The 20,081-nt window shown below is 41.7% G+C and overlaps 1 protein-coding gene across 2 annotated transcripts in view; it reads right to left on the reverse strand.

The window, feature by feature from the left end:
* The window catches only part of CYB5RL (cytochrome b5 reductase like), a 21,041-nt gene continuing 960 nt past the window's right edge, over window positions 1-20,081 (reverse strand). The window contains exons 2-7 of one of the 2 annotated variants that reach the window (XM_081322285.1): window positions 16,055-16,234; window positions 13,433-13,581; window positions 6,167-6,209; window positions 5,481-5,585; window positions 2,409-2,612; window positions 1-346 (exon numbers count right to left, since the gene is read on the reverse strand). In XM_081322285.1, the coding sequence (XP_081178411.1) occupies window positions 143-346; window positions 2,409-2,612; window positions 5,481-5,585; window positions 6,167-6,209; window positions 13,433-13,581; window positions 16,055-16,231 (882 nt within the window). In that variant the 5' untranslated portion in view covers window positions 16,232-16,234 and the 3' untranslated portion in view covers window positions 1-142. Of the gene's footprint in view, window positions 347-2,408; window positions 2,613-5,480; window positions 5,586-6,166; window positions 6,210-9,310; window positions 9,399-13,432; window positions 13,582-16,054; window positions 16,235-20,081 lie in introns of both variants that reach the window. The other variant, XM_081322284.1, reaches the window with a different exon arrangement.

The following is a 20,081-nucleotide window of genomic DNA, read 5'->3' on the forward strand; positions in this document are numbered from 1 at the left end:
TAATATAATTAGCTCTGAAATTTTAATTTATGGAACCAGTCATAAAATTATTTATATACATCATATAATGTTTAAAAATAGTTCAGCATTCCTGTCCATTAATAGTATCTGTAGCTGAGATGCCCGCTTTATTTGAAGTGATTTAAAATATAAAATATGACTCTTTTTCAAAACCAATTGCTTTCAAGTACTTCTCCATATCTTCATTAAATGTCACTGAGCCACATACTAATATAAATGGTTGCCTTCTACATGTGTTCACCATACTCTTAATCAGACTTTCATTTATTCGACCAAGATGTGTAGTCTCTCGAAAGCTCCATGGCAGATTTTTAAGAGACTGTTCCTAAAAGGTAAAACAGATAACATGTGCAACATTTGCAAAATTCACAAAAATATATCATGAATTCTAATGAATTAAGGTTTCAAATGCATTTTCAGAACCTCACATTAATAGAAACAGTCATATCTGCCTATCACAATCATTGGATTTGTAGAGACTTTATTTTAAAATAAAAGTCCTACTATTCTGTTTTAAACGGCTTCACAAAACCTCCTATGTAATAATCCAAATCCAGCTAAAATTAGTCAATGGATCATTACCGTTCTTGGCTAATAGGTAATGCTTAGTTAATTTGAGCCGAGGGTGAAGAAAATGTATTCATACAAGATTGATCCTTTATCAGGTTAAACCCAAAAAGCATACTCTTCCGTCAAACTAGCTGATCAAAGCAGAAACCTGAATATCTTGATGACTTCTGAAACAACTGCTTGAGAACATCACTCAGATATGCCCTGTAATGCTATCAATACAGAATAAGTAGTTTACTGTCTCAGGAGCCCTATTTGTGTCATAAGAGATGCACAGAATTTAAGTATTTGTAGGACAGAAAATGTAGAGAGAACGAAAAAATCATTTTAAAAAATCATAAAGAGAAGTGGGAGAAATGGCACTGGACTGTTAGAGTAGCCATCCTCTATAGACTTTAAGCTGCCTTGTGTTCTCCGAAAGTAGCATGAAAAAGCCTGAATTGGGCACAAAAAAAACTGACTCCAGAATTGAGCAGGTTTTTCTTGTTGCCCAATCTAACCTAACATCTACAACAGGGTTGTCAAATTGCCGGCCTGCGGGCTGGACGCATCATCTGGAAGCCAGGCCCGCCCCATTGCCGGCAATGGCAAAACTGTCCCGATACGCTGCGCGACGTCATGTGACATCGCAAGTTTGACATGTCTGATCTACAATATAGGAAGTAAACTACTTTGGGTCCTCAGGCCTTGAATTGATAATAGATATGCTTAGAGAAGGGGACGCGGTGGCTCAGTGGGTTTATTATTTGGATTTGTATACCGCCCCTCTCCCGAAGGACTCGGGGTGGTGTACAGGGCAATTAAACACTATATACAACACATAATATATAAAACTTAAAATAAATTAAACAAGTAGCCCTGAACAATAAAACACATTCTAAAATTTAAAATTTTAAATCTAAAATCCCAGTCCCTCAGTGCAGGCCGGCAAGTTCGAATAGCCAAGTCTTCAGGTCGTGGAGGAAAGAGCGAAGGTCGGGAGCCATCCAGAGCTCAACAGGGAGCTGATTCCAGAGGGCAGGTTAGGACGCTGAGCTTGTCGATCAGAAGGTCGGCAGTTTGGCGGGTCGAATCCCGAGTGCCGCGTAACAGAGTGAGCGCCTGTTACTCGTCCCAGCTTCTGCCAACCTAGCAGTTTGAAAGCACGTAAAAATGCAAGTAGAAAAACAGGGACCACGACGGTGGGAAGGTAACAGCGTTCCGTGCGCCTTTGGCGTCTAGTCATGCCGGCCACATGACCATGGAGACGTCCTCAGACAAGCGCTGGCTCTTCGGCTTTGAAACGGAGATGTGCACCGGCCCCTAGAGTTGGAAACGACTAGCACTCATGTGCAGGGGAACCTTTACCTTTACCTTTATGCTTAGAGATGTTGCAGCTAGATCACTAAACTGCTGGAATTATTTAAACACTTAAAAAGGGATCAAGTGGCGAGAGTTATTTTCAAAAGTGGAAAGGGGCCTGAGCTGGCTCCTGCAAGAGTACTGCTTATAAGCAATACAGGATTTACCTCTCTGGTGTGCCTGGTGAAGGGATCTCACATAGTGAAGGCATGAAAAAATAAATTTTCGGCTGTCTGATCATTCTTTTATCTTCACAGATTGGTGCTGGATTTACAGAGCTTCAGTCAGGAAATCCTTCTTAACCAGACCTGTGCCTCTGCATGGAAAACATGTACTCTGCTGCTAAGCTACAATCCAGTTAACATTGAGATTGCAGGATTGTCATGAATTCATCATCTACCATTTGCAAAGCCCATAATCAAACCAAGGGATCGTCTCCGAAGTACAAAGGGACAATTTCCCAATCAAATATTTACCTGGCTTAATACGTAAAATGTCCTGATGTTCCAGAATCGAGACTGTTCTTGAAGAAGAGTTTTCATGTAAATAGTTTCAAAAGTTCTGAAGCAGCCTACCAGAGTTACAAAAGTTTCATCATCTTCGTTTTCGGTTATGTACTGGATGATAGGAAGCATGGGTGCAATGCCTGTCCCAGAAGCGAGCATGAGGAGTTCTCCATACTAAAAATTAAACAAAACACAACAAATTTAAGTCATCAGAAATGGAAAGCAAGCGGTTGGCAAGATGACTTTATGATATCACCTCATCTTTTTCTGTTAGGGAAAGGGACGGAGTAGAAAGGAGCGATATTCAAATGACTTGAGAAGTCAGTTATGTTCAATGTTTCCATATTCCTAGACTGAATCTCAGTGTTTTCCCTGCATTCCTAAGAAAGTGTCTATCTTGTGTAAGTTTCCACAGCTGCTCTTTTTTGCCCATTTAATGAAAGCTGCACTACCCATTTGTACTGTAAACTCAGTCCCTGTGCCACCTGCATGTGTAACAGCATGATGTACATGCGCAAAGGGTGGGCCTTTTTTTTTTAATGGCACAATGCTGCCAATTCTACCAGAGTGATAATTGGAAAACCGCATCACCATCTTAACCCACAAACAATTCTACGTTGTAATGTTTTAAAGACCTTCCTCTATAAGTAAGGAGAGAGAGAAAACAGTGCAGATTGGATGCAACTTTTGCACGGCCTTATTGTAAAGTTGCAACAATGTAAAACTAGAGTTCGTTCCATTTAATTTACAAATTCATAAAGAATGGTGGCCAGCTTTAAACTGGAAAAAAGAAGAAGTTGGATTTACATCACTTTGATTTAAATCAGTCCATGATGGATGATTCCATCTAAGGTATATATATGTGTGTCACCCACAATTAAATATATTTTTTGTTTCAGATGAACACTTGCAGTGTAAGCCCACATATAGGAATACTGATGGAATGTTCCTTAGCAAGTGAATTTTAGATTCCAGCCTTAAATTATCTGGTTAATCAAAAAAAAATCTGTAAGACTATTATTTATTTGGATTACTGCTTTATAACTACATAACTTTGTATCAAGAATAATGTTTGAAGGAGAAAGCTGACTAGCAAGATCTTAAAAAAATGATGCTGATAGCTATTAACAGGGCCCTATACATGTTTAGCCTATTGCCTGAGCTTGATGAGCATTGCTTTCAAATAAAGGGGACCAGGACCATGCTGGAAGTATCCTAGTTTAAGTTCATATGTAAGAAACATTCTTTAATCTGGTTGTATAAGTGTTCCCAGGATGACTTCATTAGACAATCTGCCCTTAATTGCATGTGCAGTGGGACTGGCTGTTATTCCATTATCTCAGGAGTTCCCTACATTGGCAACTTTAAGCCCTACATGGCCTAGGCCCGGGATATTTGCAGGACCGTCTACTGCCGGGAACGACTTCCCATCGCCCAGTGCGCTCACACAGGGAGGGCCTCCTCAGGGTGCCGTCGGCTAGACAATGTCAGCTGGCGACCCCCAGGGGGAGGGCCTTCTCTGTGGGAGCGCCAGCCCTGTGGAACCAACTTCCCCTTGAGCTCCGGTCCTTTCGCCGCGGCCTTAAAACATTCCTTTTCCATCAGGCTGACCTGGACTGACAGGGATTTTTAAAATGTTTTTAACTTATTATTGGGGCTGCTAGTTTAATTCTTTTTAACTTTTGTATTATTGTATTTTTATTGTTGTAAGCCGCCCTGAGTCCTTCGGGAGATAGGGCGGCATATAAGTCCCATAAATAAATAAATAAATAAATAAATAAATAAATAAATACGAATGGACTTCAATTCCCATGATGGCTGGGGAATCCTGGGAGTTGAAGTCCATGTGTCTTAAAGTTTCCAAGATTGGAAACTCTGCATTACCTGAATTTTGTACTTGGAAAGTACTTGTGCTCTCCCCTCTATTTGCAGTATTGGTAATGCTGCCATAAGATCATACACTAATAGATGTGAATATATATACACTTCAGCCATATGCTACAATCTCTTTTTCAAAGCTTTGAAAACATATTATAGTAAATAATGACAATATTTCTACTACTCTCAAAATTGGTTGGTCCAGTCATGGTTATGTGTATATGGAAAACATATGGCTATGTTCAAATTACACTTTGTGGCCCTCTTAAGCTATGTGTATGACTTCTAGTAAATGACATTTTAAAAATCTTCAATCAGATATCCTGTGGCCATTATGTTGTCTAATCCAGGACCTTAAGTTACAGGAATAAATTACATATAATCAAAGTACACCTGTTGTTAGTGATCCCAAAATAATAATCATAATATCTGGCAACATCCAGTTACCTTGGACTGTCTAGTCCACATTGCCTTACCTTGCCCTTCTCTAATAGAAAGCTCTCTAGATATAGCAGTCTTTAATTCCCATAACCACCAGCCAAAAGTGGGGATGGTACTCCTTCTACTTTGATTTCATACATGCTATGAAATCATGCTGTGATTTCAGGCAGGTTATGTGCCTTTGACTTAGTGAAGGCATTACAATATAACATTATATGTGAACAAGGTGAATATCACCAGCAGTAATTCCATAAATAATCACTAGGTATTTAGTAGTTAAGCAGACCCTGACATAGCACTGGAATAATGCTAGGAAGAATTTAGTAATAAGTAGTTGAAAGGACAAATCATAGATGAAAATACAGAAAAAAAGACTAAATCCCCCAATCCAAAAGTTGCACAAGAACTGACGGTATTTCTAGAGTTAGGGCTAGATGATCAGGACAGATTCACATGCTTTTGGTGCGAACTTACAGTACGCACTCAAAAACGAATAACTATTTTAGATACCTTTTTCTAGAAGAAAAGTACACTGACTTCAACACACTGCAAATCTTGATTGTTTACCGTGTTTTCTGAGTCCTTATGGTAAACAAACAAACCAACCAACCCAGCAATAATCCAGGAAAAAGGAGATCGGCTTATAGATTTTTCCCCTCTTCATTTTCAAAAACCCAAAGGAATCAATGTCAGTGGTTGTTTGCTATCTTTTACAGGAATTACCTGATTGGCTGTATAATCAAAGCCTCCAAATGGTCCTCTCCAAAAAATGGCGTCTCCCGTTTTCCATGATTTTATGTATTGGGACATTAGTCCAGTTTTATAGCACTTGCAAAAGAACCAAAAATCAAAGAAAGCATTTCTTTAAAAAACGGAGAGAATACAAATTTTAAAACAGTGATTCGCATCTTCTCAATTAAAACTTTTTTTAAAAAAAGGATTGGGATACACATGAATACGGAAAAAAATTAAATCAGAGTGATACTTAAAGCTAGCATTTGTGTACAATGCCTCACTACATTCAATTTAAATTAAACATTGTCTTTCGCTTTTAATCCAGTTGTACTGAGAGCAGAAAAACTACATATTTTTAAACTTGCTCGAACTACAAACAATTTGCAAGCAAGTTTTATTTAGTAGATATACTAATTAGCAGCAGCTGCAAGTAACATTCATCCTCTGTGTATTTATAGAAACAAGAGAACATTCTGAGAAGTAAAATTCCAGTTGTGTTATTTTGCCTCATTTGAGTCTTTCAGTTATTAAGTTTGAATAGAAATAGAACTGTGACATAAAATTTTTTGTTCACAATTGAAACCCTCAAATATTCATAAGTAACACTGGTAGGAAACATTTTTATGCATAACAAAAGAAGTGGGACAATGAAAACTAAAATTGCCAATACATACTGTTATTGTGCCTAGGTTTTGGCAAATAACTTCCAATGGGAATCTAGAAAAGAAGAGTTTTGTGTAGCATCTTGAAAATTAAAATATTTATTAAAGTGTAACTCACTGTACATGTTATATAGATTCCTCTTACTTAATTTTGCATTGTTTTTACCCAGCAATTAAGATAAATGTTTTCTTCTCATTTATCTATGGCCATTTCTACTGTTAAATTTTACATGCAATATTAGGTTGCTTTTAATGTGTCATGTTAAAAAATGTTTGCAAGTCTAGCTACAGTGAAGCAAATGGAGATATTAAATTAAAGGGGTGGAGAGTCAGGACTTCAGCTGCTATGTATCTCATGTAATGGAATATTGGTTTCAGGGGAGAAAATGTATTAAGAATAGATTTCTTCTTCATTACAATGCAGAAACAATCAGACTGGTTTATAATAAATTCTTCTAAATAATGGAAGAAAAATTCCTGCAGAGGAAAAACTCTATACCAGGTTTTACTAACCCCCCTCTAAAAATCAGACTATTAAAGAATCATTCAAAAATAAGGATTAGCGTAGAAAATCACCACTCATGCACACTTAACTGTAGTGCAGTGCTGTAATCATGGAACACAGAGGCATTTGGATAGTATACTAATCATAAAAGCAGTAATAGTTATACTACTGTTAATAATACACTACTTTCCAAAATTGTCTGGACTGAGAACAATCCTGGATTGACAACAATTTATACCATACTATACAAACGATGGGTGTTTTTATCTCTTTTGTTACTGTTAGAGATTAACTATGGTTTCATTTGGGTTGAATAGATTCTATAGGAAAGTATTAGAATCATTATTACTATTATTGAAATACAAAAAAAATCTGTGCAATAAGCAAGCACAGTCAACCTATAATGTATTAATGCAGATTAGATATAGTAAAACATTTCAGAGTAACAGAATAACAAATTTGGAAGGAAGCTTGGAGGTCTTCTAATCCAAGGCTTTTCAACCTTTTCACCCATTGTACCACTTTTAGGATATGGCAACATCCGAGTACCACCAGTCGCCTAGCAAGGTGTCAAAAACCTGATGACCAAAAAAAAAAAAAGGAAAAAAGTGATGAAGTCCAGGTAGTCCTCAACTTACAACAGTTCGCTTAGTGACTGTTTGAAGTTACAATGGCACTGACAAAAGTGCCCCACAAGCCACAGCCGAGCAAGACACCTGCCTGCCCGCCCGGTGGCGCTCTTCCTCCTGTCCGACGTTTTCATTGTTTTGAGCATTTCTGTTGAGGATTGGCAGCGGAGGTAGGGTGGTGGGGTGTTTGGTTTTTATTCCCCACGTCTGCTGGGTGGTTGCAGCAGGTTTTGGTCACTTCACATGACCCTGGGACACTGCGACCATCATAAATATGAATCAGTTGCCAAGCATCTGAATGTAAATTACAAGACCCTGGAGATGCTGCAACATTCCAGCTGATCGGCGCTTCTTCTGGGCTCAGCAGAAGCGCCAGGATCAGCACCGAGCTCCAGCTGGAGCCTGTCACTGATCCTGGCGCTTCCACTGAGCTGATCCTGGCGCCTCCGCTGAGCCCTAACAGCCCTGCAGCTCCAGCCGTCTCTTGCTCAGGCTTGCGCGGTGCTGCCAACGGTTCAGCTCATTCCCCTCCCCGCTACCACTTCTCTAGGATGGTCGCGTACCACCTGCCAGGTGGCAATGTACCACAGGTGGTACCCGTACCACTGGTTGAAAAGCCCTGTGCTAATCAAACCTCCTGCTCAAGCAGGAGACCCTAAACCATGTCAGACAAATGTTTATCCAGTTTCTCTTCAAAAGACTCCAATGATGGAGCAACAAAAACTTCTTAAGTTCCACTGATAAACTGTTCTACCTGTCAAGAAATTTCTCCTTATTTGTAGCTTGCTTCTCTCCTTGATTAGTTTCCATCCATTGCTTCTTGTTCTGCCTTCAGGTGCTTTGGAGTATGGCTGACCCACTCTTGTTTGTGGCAGCCCCTTAGAACACTGCTATCATGTCACCCCTAGTCCTTCTTTTCATTAGACATACCCAATTCCTGTAACCATTTTTCATATGCTTTACACCCCTCCGGTGTTCAGAAAGATTTATCTATACAACCTGTAACATTTCAAAAGAAGTAGGAAGATACCAGAAAAAACAGCACACAATCTATGGTATAATCTTGAAGAGTTCACATTCCTAGTGATGAGCAGAGGGGAACCTGGTGATTCACTGTGATTTTCTTCAAGGACCCACCGCAACAAAATCTGTTTTCCACTAGGGTGTTCATACAGATTAAGCTTATTCTTAAAATTGAAGATTAGCCAACTTTCCTTCCGAGTATAAGCATACAAGGAGAGCATCTGCTACCCTATGAATGAACCATGACGTTCACCCAGGAGGCATGTCTGATTTCACATGAATCCTGAAGTTATACATAGCTGTTGACTGTATCTGGTTTCCTGCTCTGTGATACGTCTATACTGTATGGTATGTCACATACTGTATGGTAAGTTATTATGTTTACCTTGGTTTCTAGCAATCTTTTCACGCCTTCATTTCTGTGGTTGAGAATTTGGGAATTATGGGAGATGTAACCTAACCCACCTGGAGCACACTGGTTTGTGGGAGTGCGATTCGTACGGATAGAAATGGCTTAATTTTATGTTGAAGCAGTTTAGTTCTTCCCTGTAGTTCAAATTACAAATGGAGAACAAAACCAAGGAGAGCAACAGGACAGAGAGAGATGAAAGCAGGAGAAAGGGCCTCAATGTTTTTGATTTTAAGGAAGGGACTCCCATTTTAAAGGGCTCTCCTATGCAGAAGCTTTATTGCCCATTGTTGATCAACTTTCTATGCTGATCATTTTTCTACGTTGCAGGAATACATGTTTCATTTCAGTGACAGAGAACATCCTGAAACAAATCAGCTCGACGTTATTATCCCATCTTACTGCTTTGTCCTGCTGCCTAGGCTGAGCAGGGCTTGGTCTGGGGCAAAGAGAATACCAATGAACCAAAACTGTAATTGCAAGCCCCCTCCCCCATTATAAAAAGCCAAAGCTGAGCATTCTTGTGGCATAGAAGATGACCGTTGCTGTGTCAAGCTGTTAATTTTTATAGAACAAAGGCACCTATTTACCTTTATTAAAACTTCAAAGAACCCTTCGGCGTTCACAGGCGTAATTGGAGTATAAGCTCTCTGAACCTCCAAACCGTTCGCTATTCCTCTGAAGGAAGAAAAAAAAAGGGGGGGGGGGAAAGGGAGCAAAGATCAAGGGAGGGAATCTTGATTTGAATCTCCAACAATTCTTGTAAGCCCCGTACGATTCTCACAACAAAGGCTGCTGTCTGAAAAGCACTGCAGGCATCCTTCCTCATCTCTATGGGTTATCTTCTGTCAGCCAAACAACAGATTATTCCCTCCCATTTTGCAGTAAGATCACAGAGATCCAAGTATTGAAATAACCTCAGGTTTTTCTCTCCAACACAGCCATATTACCCTCCTCAACAATTCTTTCCTTTCCTAAAGCCAGATACGGGTTTTTTTTATGTTGCACGGCTTTGCTGCTACAGAGTAAGAAAAGAACGACACTGGGGAAGGTGAGCATTATTAACAGTTTGCAGCAGAAAAGGGTTTTCATCTTGACATCATTGTTGAAAGAATAAATAACCAATGTGTAGAAATAAAAATTAACAAATGATATTTGCTATGCTTAACAGCCTGGTGTTTTTCCAACAAAATTTATTTATATATTGTATTTACAGCCAGCCGATTCTGGACAACTTTGGGCAGCAAATAATTATAAAAACCCAAGTATAAAAACAATGGATCAGGAGAAACACAACGGTTAATCTAAAAGGAACAACCCACAATCAATTTCTCTCCCAGCAAAGTTGCTCTCCAGTCTCTTGGCACAAATCCTGGGACACAGCTAGGTCTTCAGGGCTCATTTGAAGCAAAGCTGTTCCGGAGGGCAGGAGCTATTACAGAGAAGGTGTCATGGCTGACTCACCACGCACCCCTGCTTGTAACCAGAGAACAGAAACAGGGAGGGGGGGGGAAGTATTGGAATGCAAGGAAGGCTCGGGAAGGAATCGAGGAATTCAAGTGAGCCGATGCAGTGCCCGGGACAGTCCCAATACCCCAAGGTCAAACGCTGGGAAAACTCTCAAGCTGCTCAGAATGTTTCCATTACAAAATGAATACAATTGATTGGTGGACAATGAACTGCGAGGAGGTCCAGGGGGAAAGGGGGATTTTAACGATGCTGGTTTTCGGTGAAACTTTAGAACCGGCTTTGTTACTTCTGCACCTTTGTGGAATTATCAGTGAAGTTTACTGATTTACATTTACCAATGGGAAGGCTGACGTTAGGCATGCTTCTGGGATTACATCAGGACACATTCTCAGCAGATGGGACATGGAGCATGACAACTCCGTCTGAAAAGACAGGCAGAAACCATGGGAAACAGGCATGCCATGAAATGCTTCATAGGTAATAGCCAGCACCCTGAATTATATCCAGAAGATTGCTGGCAAGTATTGTAGTGCAGCTGACAACGCAGAAGTGTTACGTGGACCTACCATAGTATGCCTGTACTGCAACCTTTGGACAGTTGAGTGATCTTCAGGGACAATCCACTCTAGAGTGCATTGCAATAATCCACACACAAGTGAACAAGTCATGTGACCACGAATAGGGCCTCCGGGTTCAAAAGTAACTGGTGCACCAAATGGATCTATGGAAAGGCCTTCTTGGCCATGCTGTCATCTACTAGTCAAGTAAGAGCTGAGAGTCAATGATAATCTTTAAGTCACATGTGTGTCCTGAATACTACTCCATCTATTCCATCCAGAACTAAGGGTGACATTTCCCAACTCCAAACGGCCCCAATTTCTACAGCTATGAAATTCTAGCCGTTTCCACGGAGACTGCTACAGCCTCCAGGCACTGGGCATCACTTGAGATATAGAACTGAGCAGCATCTGCCTACTAATAATACTTTATCCCCAAACAGGCAGATGATCATAGGCACCAGATTCTTGTAGGCGTTAAGCAAAAGGAGCGAGAGCACTGAGATTTGTGATAACCCGCAAACCAGGGCTTCAGACTTATCAACCCCGACTGGAACCAGCCACAAAGAAAGGAGGAAAGCCCATCAAAAACTCACATTTCCTGTACAGACTTAACTAGAGGGTTACAATGATTTATGGTATTGAAAGCTGCTAAGACAGGGGTCCCCAACCTGTGGGTCACAACCCACTACCGGGCCACAGCCTCTTGGTCACCTGGCTGCGTGAAGAGATGGCCAGTGCACAAGTGTGTGTGTGTGTGTGTGTATGTGCACTCACCCCCCACACACTCGCGCTAGCACTGCTCCAAACGTCCTATTGGTGCTAGCGCTGCCCCACCCCAAGTGCCCCACTGGTGTAAGCACCACCCCAAGCAACTCACCATCTCTAGCGCCACCCCAAGCACTGCCACAAGCAGCTAAGGGACCCATCCAACCATCACTCGCACTCTGTCAGCCTTGTAAGGTAGACCTGACTAAGAAATGCATACTGTATACATCAGAACCAGGCCATTAACAAGACTGACAAGGCATTGTCAAGTCAGTTGAAGCCACCATTTCTGGCATCTGGTGGTTTTATATAGCAGGCTTCTCTATGTTAGTCTTCATTCTGGTCCTTGCTGCAACTCTTCAGCATTTTCCATCAACACCGACACCTTCTGGGGCTACTCCTTGACTAATCAGACAAAATACCTTAATCAAACACTTTGAGAGCTGAAGCAGCTGCAGCCAGGCAAGGCACCACCATTTTCTTGTTCTTGTTCATCTTGTTCAAACCTTTCTCATTAATCTTCTTGAACCTTTTTAAAAGTCCCAAGGGCCAGTGGTGGGATTCAGCCAGTTCGCCCCACTTCGGCGGAACTGGTAGCTAATTTTTTGTTGCCCAGGCCCAGAATGGACTTCTGGAAGCGGCATCCACACAGAGAACCGGTTATTCACATATTTTAACCCCACCATTGCCAAGGGCTAATATAATAAATGCCAGAATTAAGAAATTTTGGAAACAAAATGCCTTGGATTTTCCTATGCTTCTTGATAGCATAGAAATATTAATTCACTCTAGATTCATTACCCCATACACCAGATAAGTGTAGACTATGCAGCAGCATAAAATAAGCAGATGGTTAAGATGAGTCTAACATCTTTGCAAGATACAGGTTTCATTATTATGCCTGATATGTATGTATGTATATATGTGCTCTCATTTTCTGATTGTATCACTATGTTTTTTCCAAAATGTTAATATGGAATAATAGTGTGAATAGCCCTGAATAGCAGAATTTATCTTGCAGAATTTATCTTGCAGTCTACAGGTTCTGTGATATAACAGGAGATTTAATCGTGAAAGGCAAAGATTCTGTCCTGAGGTTGGCGATATGGATTTAAGTGCAGCCATTTTAAAAACTAGAAAGTGATTTGAATTTTTCCTTGTCAACTTCCATTATCTATCAAGTGCAAATCAATAACGGACAGCTGTGAAGCTCAATACAGTCCATATTATTATTCATTATTAAGTTATGGGAAACATCCAGCTATCAGAACAATTGTATAATCTTAGTATTAGTGCAACTGCTTGCTATCAGCAGGTTCATTTATATGACTATTTTTAATGGCTCGCAGATCATTCAGCTAATCAGTATAATATAATGGGCAATGTGCTGCAGGAATGCACAATTATTTAACCATATGTCCATAGGGCAAGTCCTGCTAGTTACTTTAACTAATAATTAGTTCTCACAATTGTTGGGAGGATGAAAGTTCCTAGAATGCTTTGGAATTTCTTTGGGAAAAGGCAGAATACTCTTATAATAAATATACAAATTGTCCCAAGAGATGATTTTATTCTACATTTTATTTACCTACCTAATAGCAAAAGGATCATATTGTCCTTGTGAATTAATTCACTATAATTCTACATTCTCTTTTTCCTAGAAAGAGGTTTTCCTACAGACGTTTAATTCTTCCTCCAATAATAATGCAATTGAAGGAAAAGGCAACTATAGGGTAGCATATGCTATACAATTAACAAGATTAATAAACTCAATGAATTCACGCATTCTTTCAAAAGAATCAGTTTAGGAGTGTAGTAATTATGATGTACTCTGTGTGAAATCTTTACAGATCAAGAGTAAAATCGAAAAGCAAATTGCACACTATGGATAGTTTAGCTATAGATCTTATACAGTACCTTAGCACAATATGTTGTCCTAAATTCAACCCCAAGCTGCTGTTTCCAGGCAATTTAAAAGTGTACTGGTAGGTGTCCTCGGTCAATTGAGTCACAGAACTTATGATGAAAGCCATAAATGTTTCTGGCGTTAGGTCTGAATTGCTACTCTGCAAGAGCAACAATAAACGATTACAATTTTAAACAATACCCTCCAATTCAAATGTGGTGCTACAAATAAAAAACCCCAAATACAAGTACAGTCATTATCTAATTCAATAGGTTCCCCTTTTTGAAATCCTATTTAAATTCCAGCACCTGTTTATTCACATAATTCTGACTTTGGCGATGCCTTTCTTGCTAATGAGGAAAGAAACCTAAAGACTGTGGGATTAGTAAAAGCAAAAAAAAACCTCAATGCCTAGCAATAAAAAGTATGGTAGATCATAGAATACGTAGACGTTGTTCTGTCTAGTTTTTCTTACACCATTTCTTTCAAAAGCAGCTCCGTATTTCACGCTAGACCAGGGGTCTTCAAACTTGGCCCTTTTATGACGTGTGGACTTCAACTCCCAGAATTCCTTGAAGTCCACAAGTCATAAAAGGGCCAAGTTTGAAGACCCCTGCACGAGATTTTCTGCCTGCCACATTTCTCTCTTGGCAGAAGTCCAAGAGGGCTTTCAACAGTTCCATGACAGCAGGTAAGGTTCTCTGTAAAGATCTAGTTAAAAACCTTATTTTCTAGACTTCAGTCTTAAAAAAAACATGTTACCTAACCCCCCATCCTCAATAAATAAATAAATAAGTAAGTAAAACCTTTTCACGTTCTTGGTGTTATTTACCATGGTTTTAATCTTTCTCTGAGCATGAAAGCCAGAAAAGAAAGCATTCTTTTTGAACCTTTTTTTTAGCCTTAGAATTAAACATTCTGAACAAGAAAGCAATAAAGTATGTGTACGTTTTACATCGAGGGCTGAGAGAAATGGCTTCCAGGCTAGAATCTCAAATCAGTCTCACTGCTAATAATGAAAAATCCCTAATCCTAACATTTTTACTTGTTGACCCTCACATTCTCCTGATTTCTCCATCTGTATACATCAGGGGTGTCAAACTCAATTTCATTGAGGGCCGCATCAGCATTGCGGTTGCCCTCAGGGGGCCGGGTGGGTATGGCCAGGGTGGGCGTGGCCTACTGGGTGGGCGTGGCCAGAGTGTGTATGGCCTACTGGGTGGGCATGGCCAGCTCTACATCGTTCGCATCAAGGGTGCCTATGGGGGCCTGGGCAGGAGTGGGACAGATCTGAGGGTCTCTGGGCCAGGGCCAAGGCAGTGGGGGCCGTTCCCTCACTGTTTCCAGGATGGCTTTGCGGGCCGAATCCGTTTATTCACAAGTAAGTTCCAAGAACTTCAAGTAAATTTGTTTAAGCCTGTAGCTGTACAGGTAGTCCTCAATTTAAGGCTAGTTGCTTAGCAACCAAAGTTACAACAGATCTCCTCAGGGCTACTTATATAACCTGGATCTGAAATTCTGATGGATTCCCCCCCCTTCCCCCCTAGATCATGTGATTGCATTTTGGGCATTCAGCAACCTGCCCACATTTAGAGTAGTTTGCAACATCCCACAATAAATTTCTGGCAAAAAAAAAGCCTACTGCTGGGTTAATGATATTGATATTAGCTGATATTTCCACTGAGGTCTAAGGTAAAGGTAAAGGTTCCCCCGCACATGCGTGCTAGTCGTTTCTGACTCTAGGGGCCGGTGCTCATCTCCGTTTCAAAGCCGAAGAGCCAGCGCTTGTCCGAGGACGTCTCCATGGTCATGTGGCTGGCATGACTAGACGCCAAAGGTGCACGGAACGCTGTTACCTTCCCACCGTAGTGGTCCCTATTTTTCTACTTGCATTTTTACGTGCTTTCGAACTGCTAGGTTGGCAGAAGCTGGGACGAGTAACAGGCGCTCACTCTGCTACGCAGCAAACAGTTACAAAATAGAAGTCTCATTTGCAATAATACATTCTCTAGCATTCCTCCAATATTTATTACTAATACTAATAATATATTTATCTAACAAACACCTGTGCATTCTCTCCAGTTCTGGGAAATTTGAGAAGCTTGACTATATTTTAGAAAGGAAAAAAATAGGTACCAATATGAAAAATGCTTGAACTAAATGTTTTCCCAGAATGTTACCTAGCGTCTAGTATTCCTCTCCCTGAATTTTGATCCCCAATATTTCTTTATCTTTCTGACTCTTATCCACCAAAGGTTTCACAGCAATTACAAGCAAAATAAGAGAGCGAACACCCTGATTTTGCATCTTTAGTTACTGGAAGACTTGTAGGGAGAGTTCCGGTTTGCTGTAATCCTTGCTGTAAATTAGTGAAAAGATTTAGGTCTAGGTAAGCATTCAAAAGAAGCGCTTTGCAAAGCATGAATACGACACCCTCTTCAAAGCATTAAAGTAGCTGCATCTTTTGGAAGAGCTATGTTGCTGCTTTGGGGGGGAATGACAGAAGAATGAAACAACTATGCACGCAAGCTCAACACAGAAGCAGCCAGCAGCCTTCATTTACACTAATAAAATTTGTGAATCATCTCTCTGAAATGTTTTACACAGCCCTAGTAATTTTAATAATACTCTACTTGCTGCTTCTTTCTGGAGAGGAGGCTTATGTCTTCTTTTGCCTTGGCCTCTTCCCACTTCTTTAGGTCTTCCTGATATATGTCATAAATGCAGGGTTTGCAGCCACTGCCACAGCACTGAGATGACAGTGGCTCTCTGGGTTTCAGAGATAGCCAGACTTCTTCACTCTGATCCATTACCTACAAAACACAATCCAACATTATTCCACTTAAAACTGCAGGACGGAGATGATCTCTCTCTGCTGCACAGACATGGAAGCATGCATTACTAAGTGCAGAATAACTGCAGGGCATACGATGTACTGTGATGCAGTTAGGCAGCATTGGAATTTAAATGAGGAAAGGCCAGGTTCAAAAGTCACATTTTAAATAAAAGTTCTTTGACATCTTAGGCTCTATCCTATTCAGACCAGCACGAAATGTTAGAACCAGCTTCGCTACTATGTTACCAGTTTGCCTTTAAGTAAAGTGTATTCTTTGTAGCCACAGCCTCCAAAGTCTTTCTTTGCTAACTGACCGACTTGGGACAGCTGACATTGAGTCTGAGAAGAGGACTTGCATATTAAAGAAATCCAAATGCCCAGGCTTTTTTGCTATATGAGGATCTCGGAGTCCTAGTAGACAATCACTTAAATATGAGCCAGCAGTGTGCTGCAGCTGCCAAAAAAGCCAACACAGTGCTAGGCTGCATTAACAGAGGGATAGAATCAAGATCAAGTGAAGTACTAATACCACTTTACAATGCCTTGGTAAGGCCACACCTGGAATACTGCATCCAGTTTTGGTCACCACGATGTAAAAAAGATGTCGAGACTCTAGAAAGGGTACAGAGAAGAGCAACAAAGATGATTAGGGGGCTGGAGGCTAAAACATATAGGGAACGGTTGCTGGAATTGGGTATGTGTAGTTTAACGAAGAGAAGAGTGAGGGGTGACATGATAGCAGTGTTCCAATATCTCAGGGGCTGCCACAAAGAAGAGGGAGTCAAGCTATTCTCCAAAGTGCCTGAAGGCAGGACAAGAAGCAATGGATGGAAACTAATCAAGGAGAGAAGCAACTGAGAAACTAAGAAGTTTCCAGACAGTGAGAACAATTAATCAGTAGAACAACCTGCCTCCAGAAGCTGTGAATGCTCCAACACTGGAAGTTTTTAAGAAGAGACTAGACAGCCATTTGTCTGAAATGGTATAGGGCAGAGACCAAGTGCCCAAACTGCAACCCAAAACCCACTTATGTATCGTCGGGTGCCGGATGGGCGTGGCCACTGGGTGGGTGTGGTCCATTGGGTGGGTGTGGTCCATTGGGTGGGTGTGGTCCATTGGGTGGGTGTGGCCAATTGGGTGGGCATGGCTGCGGTGGTAACAGCACACTGGATGGAACTCAAATGTTCAATCAATTCCAACTTTGCGAGATTTTTTTTTCCCCACAAGAAGTTGTTATTGATTGATTGATTGAACCTTTTTTTGTTTTGCCCATGGCAGTGGAGGCCTAAAGTGAAAAGGTTTTATAAAACCTAGCTGAAGGGCTAGGACTGGGGTGATGGTGTGCGTGCCCACAGAGAGGGCTCTGCGTGCCACCTGTGGCATGCGTGCCATAGGTTCACCACCACAGGTATAGGGTTCCCTGCCTGAGCAGGGGCTTGGACTAGATGACCTCCAAGGTCCCTTCCAACTTTATTATTATTATTATTATTATTATTATTATTATTATTATTATTATTATTATTATTATACCCCGAACCAACCCAGCGATGCCCTCGCCGTAATGTCCCGTTGCCTGGAGGCGGTCCAGGTCTGGATGGGGAGAAACAGGCTGCGTCTCAACCCTGCCAAGACTGAGTGGCTGTGCATATCGGCATCTTGGGTTAACCAGACCATTCCATCCTTAACGATGGGGGGTGAGGTGTTACCCCCCGTTGATAGGGCTCGCAACTTGGGCATCCTCCTTGACTCCCAGCTCAATTTTGAAGACCATATAGGAGCCGTGACCAGGGGGGCTTTTGCCCAGGTTCGCCTGGTGCGCCAGTTGCGACCCTACCTGGACTGAGATGCCCTACGCACAGTCACTCATGCGCTCGTGACCTCCCGTTTAGACTACTGCAACGCTCTCTACATGGGGCTGCCCTTGAGCACCACTCGGAGGCTTCAGCTGGTGCAGAATGCAGCCGCACGAGTTGTGATGGGGGTTTCCCGATACTCCCATGTAACACCTCTACTCTGCGAGCTGCATTGGCTTCCGGTTGCCCTCCGGGTGAGATTCAAGGTGCTGGTAAAGACCTATAAAGCCCTAAATGGCTTGGGTCCGGGATATCTGAGGGAACACCTGCTGCCAGCATCAAGTTCCCTTTGTTCAGTGCGCTCCCACAGGGAGGGTCTTCTCAGGGTGCCGCTGGTAAAAGATTGCCGGCAGGTAACACCCAGGGGGAGGGCCTTCTCAGTGGGTGCACCTGCCCTCTGGAACCAGCTGCCCGTGGAGCTGAGGACTGCCCCCGACCTCCGTTCATTCTGCCGGGACCTGAAGACCTGGCTCTTCGAGCTCTCTGGCCCAGGCTGAGAATTTTAATTTTAATTTAATCGTTTTTAACTTTTGTATTTCTTGTTTTAATTACCCTGTAAACCGCCCTGAGTCCTTCGGGAAAGGGCGGTATACAAATCTAATTAAATAAAAATAAATTTTATTATTATTATTATTATTATTATTATTATTATTATTATTATTATTATTATTATTATTATTATTATTATTATTATTATTAGCAAGGTCGCAAAAGGTGATCGCATGACCCCGGGACAGACTGAACTGTGGCCGGATGAGAGTAACCAAGGTGGTCAGCAACCGGAAAGGAAAAAAATTCTGAGGAACAGTAGAAAAGCGATGGGAACATTTATCGATGAGAAGATAGCAGGGAGACACAATAATTGCCTTCAGATATGTGAAAGGCAGTAGAGGTCAGAGCAGAATTGTTCAAAATTGTTCCGGGACACAGGAAAAGAAAGCAAGGAATTAAATTACAAGGAAGTAGATTACAGGTCAAGAAAAAACATCTTAATGGCCAGAGTTATTCCACCATGGAAGAGACTGGCTTAGCTTTTTTGGGGGGGCGGGGTGGGGTTTAAACAAAAACAGGATGTGCATCTGTCAGGTATAGATCCCTGCATTAGGCAGGGGGTCGATCTTATTTCAACATGATGGGTATTACTGGGTGATTGAGTCAGGGCTCCTTGTGCTATGCACACAATGGAAATGAACTAAAGGTGAGTGTCAATCATCCAGTCACACCTGCCATTTTGAAGCTAGGATTGTTAATGCAGATTCCCTGACTTAGGCTGGAAGATCTAAAGGTCTCTTCCAACCATCCTGTGAATCTATAGGCTGTGCAAATCACCCTAGAGTCCCTCCCAATATTGGCCAAAGCAATTAAAACATTCAGGGATTTGTTTCAGCTGAATTAGTGGGCAATCAAACAAGCCTGTCTGCTGCATGCTCTTGCTCCAGAATAATATGAGACAACACCTCACATGTTTTTAACGCTCCTTGAGAGGCTCTCGGATAGTATTGGAATAAAGGAAAATGCTACCGCGATACTAATACAGCTAAGAACGGTTGAAAGCTACCACACTTATTGGGGGGGCGGGGGGAGGGTAATAGTAGAAAAAGATACTGCAAAGGCATGCGCAATCAGAATCGAGCTGGAAGGGACCTTGGAGGTCTTCTAGCCCCCCCCCATGGCCTGAGAGGAACAGTGAGGCTCCTCCAGTGGACCATGCCTTGGCACTTGCCCCGGTCCATTCTCCTTCTGCCAGAGACCCTCAGATCTGTCCCACTCCTGCCCAGGCCCCCATAGGTACCCTTGACACGAATGATGTACAGCAGGCCACGCCCACCCAGTAGGCCATATGCAGTCTAGCCACGCCCACCCAGTAGGCCACGCCCACCTTGGCCACCCCCACCCCCAAAGGCAACCGCAATGCTGATGTGGCCCTCAAATGAAATTGAGTTTTGACACCTCTGATCTACTGTTTCTTGC

The sequence above is a fragment of the Vipera berus genome, assembly GCF_964194415.1.
Source record: "Vipera berus genome assembly, chromosome: 3".
In the NCBI taxonomy this organism is placed as follows: Eukaryota; Metazoa; Chordata; class Lepidosauria; order Squamata; family Viperidae; genus Vipera; species Vipera berus.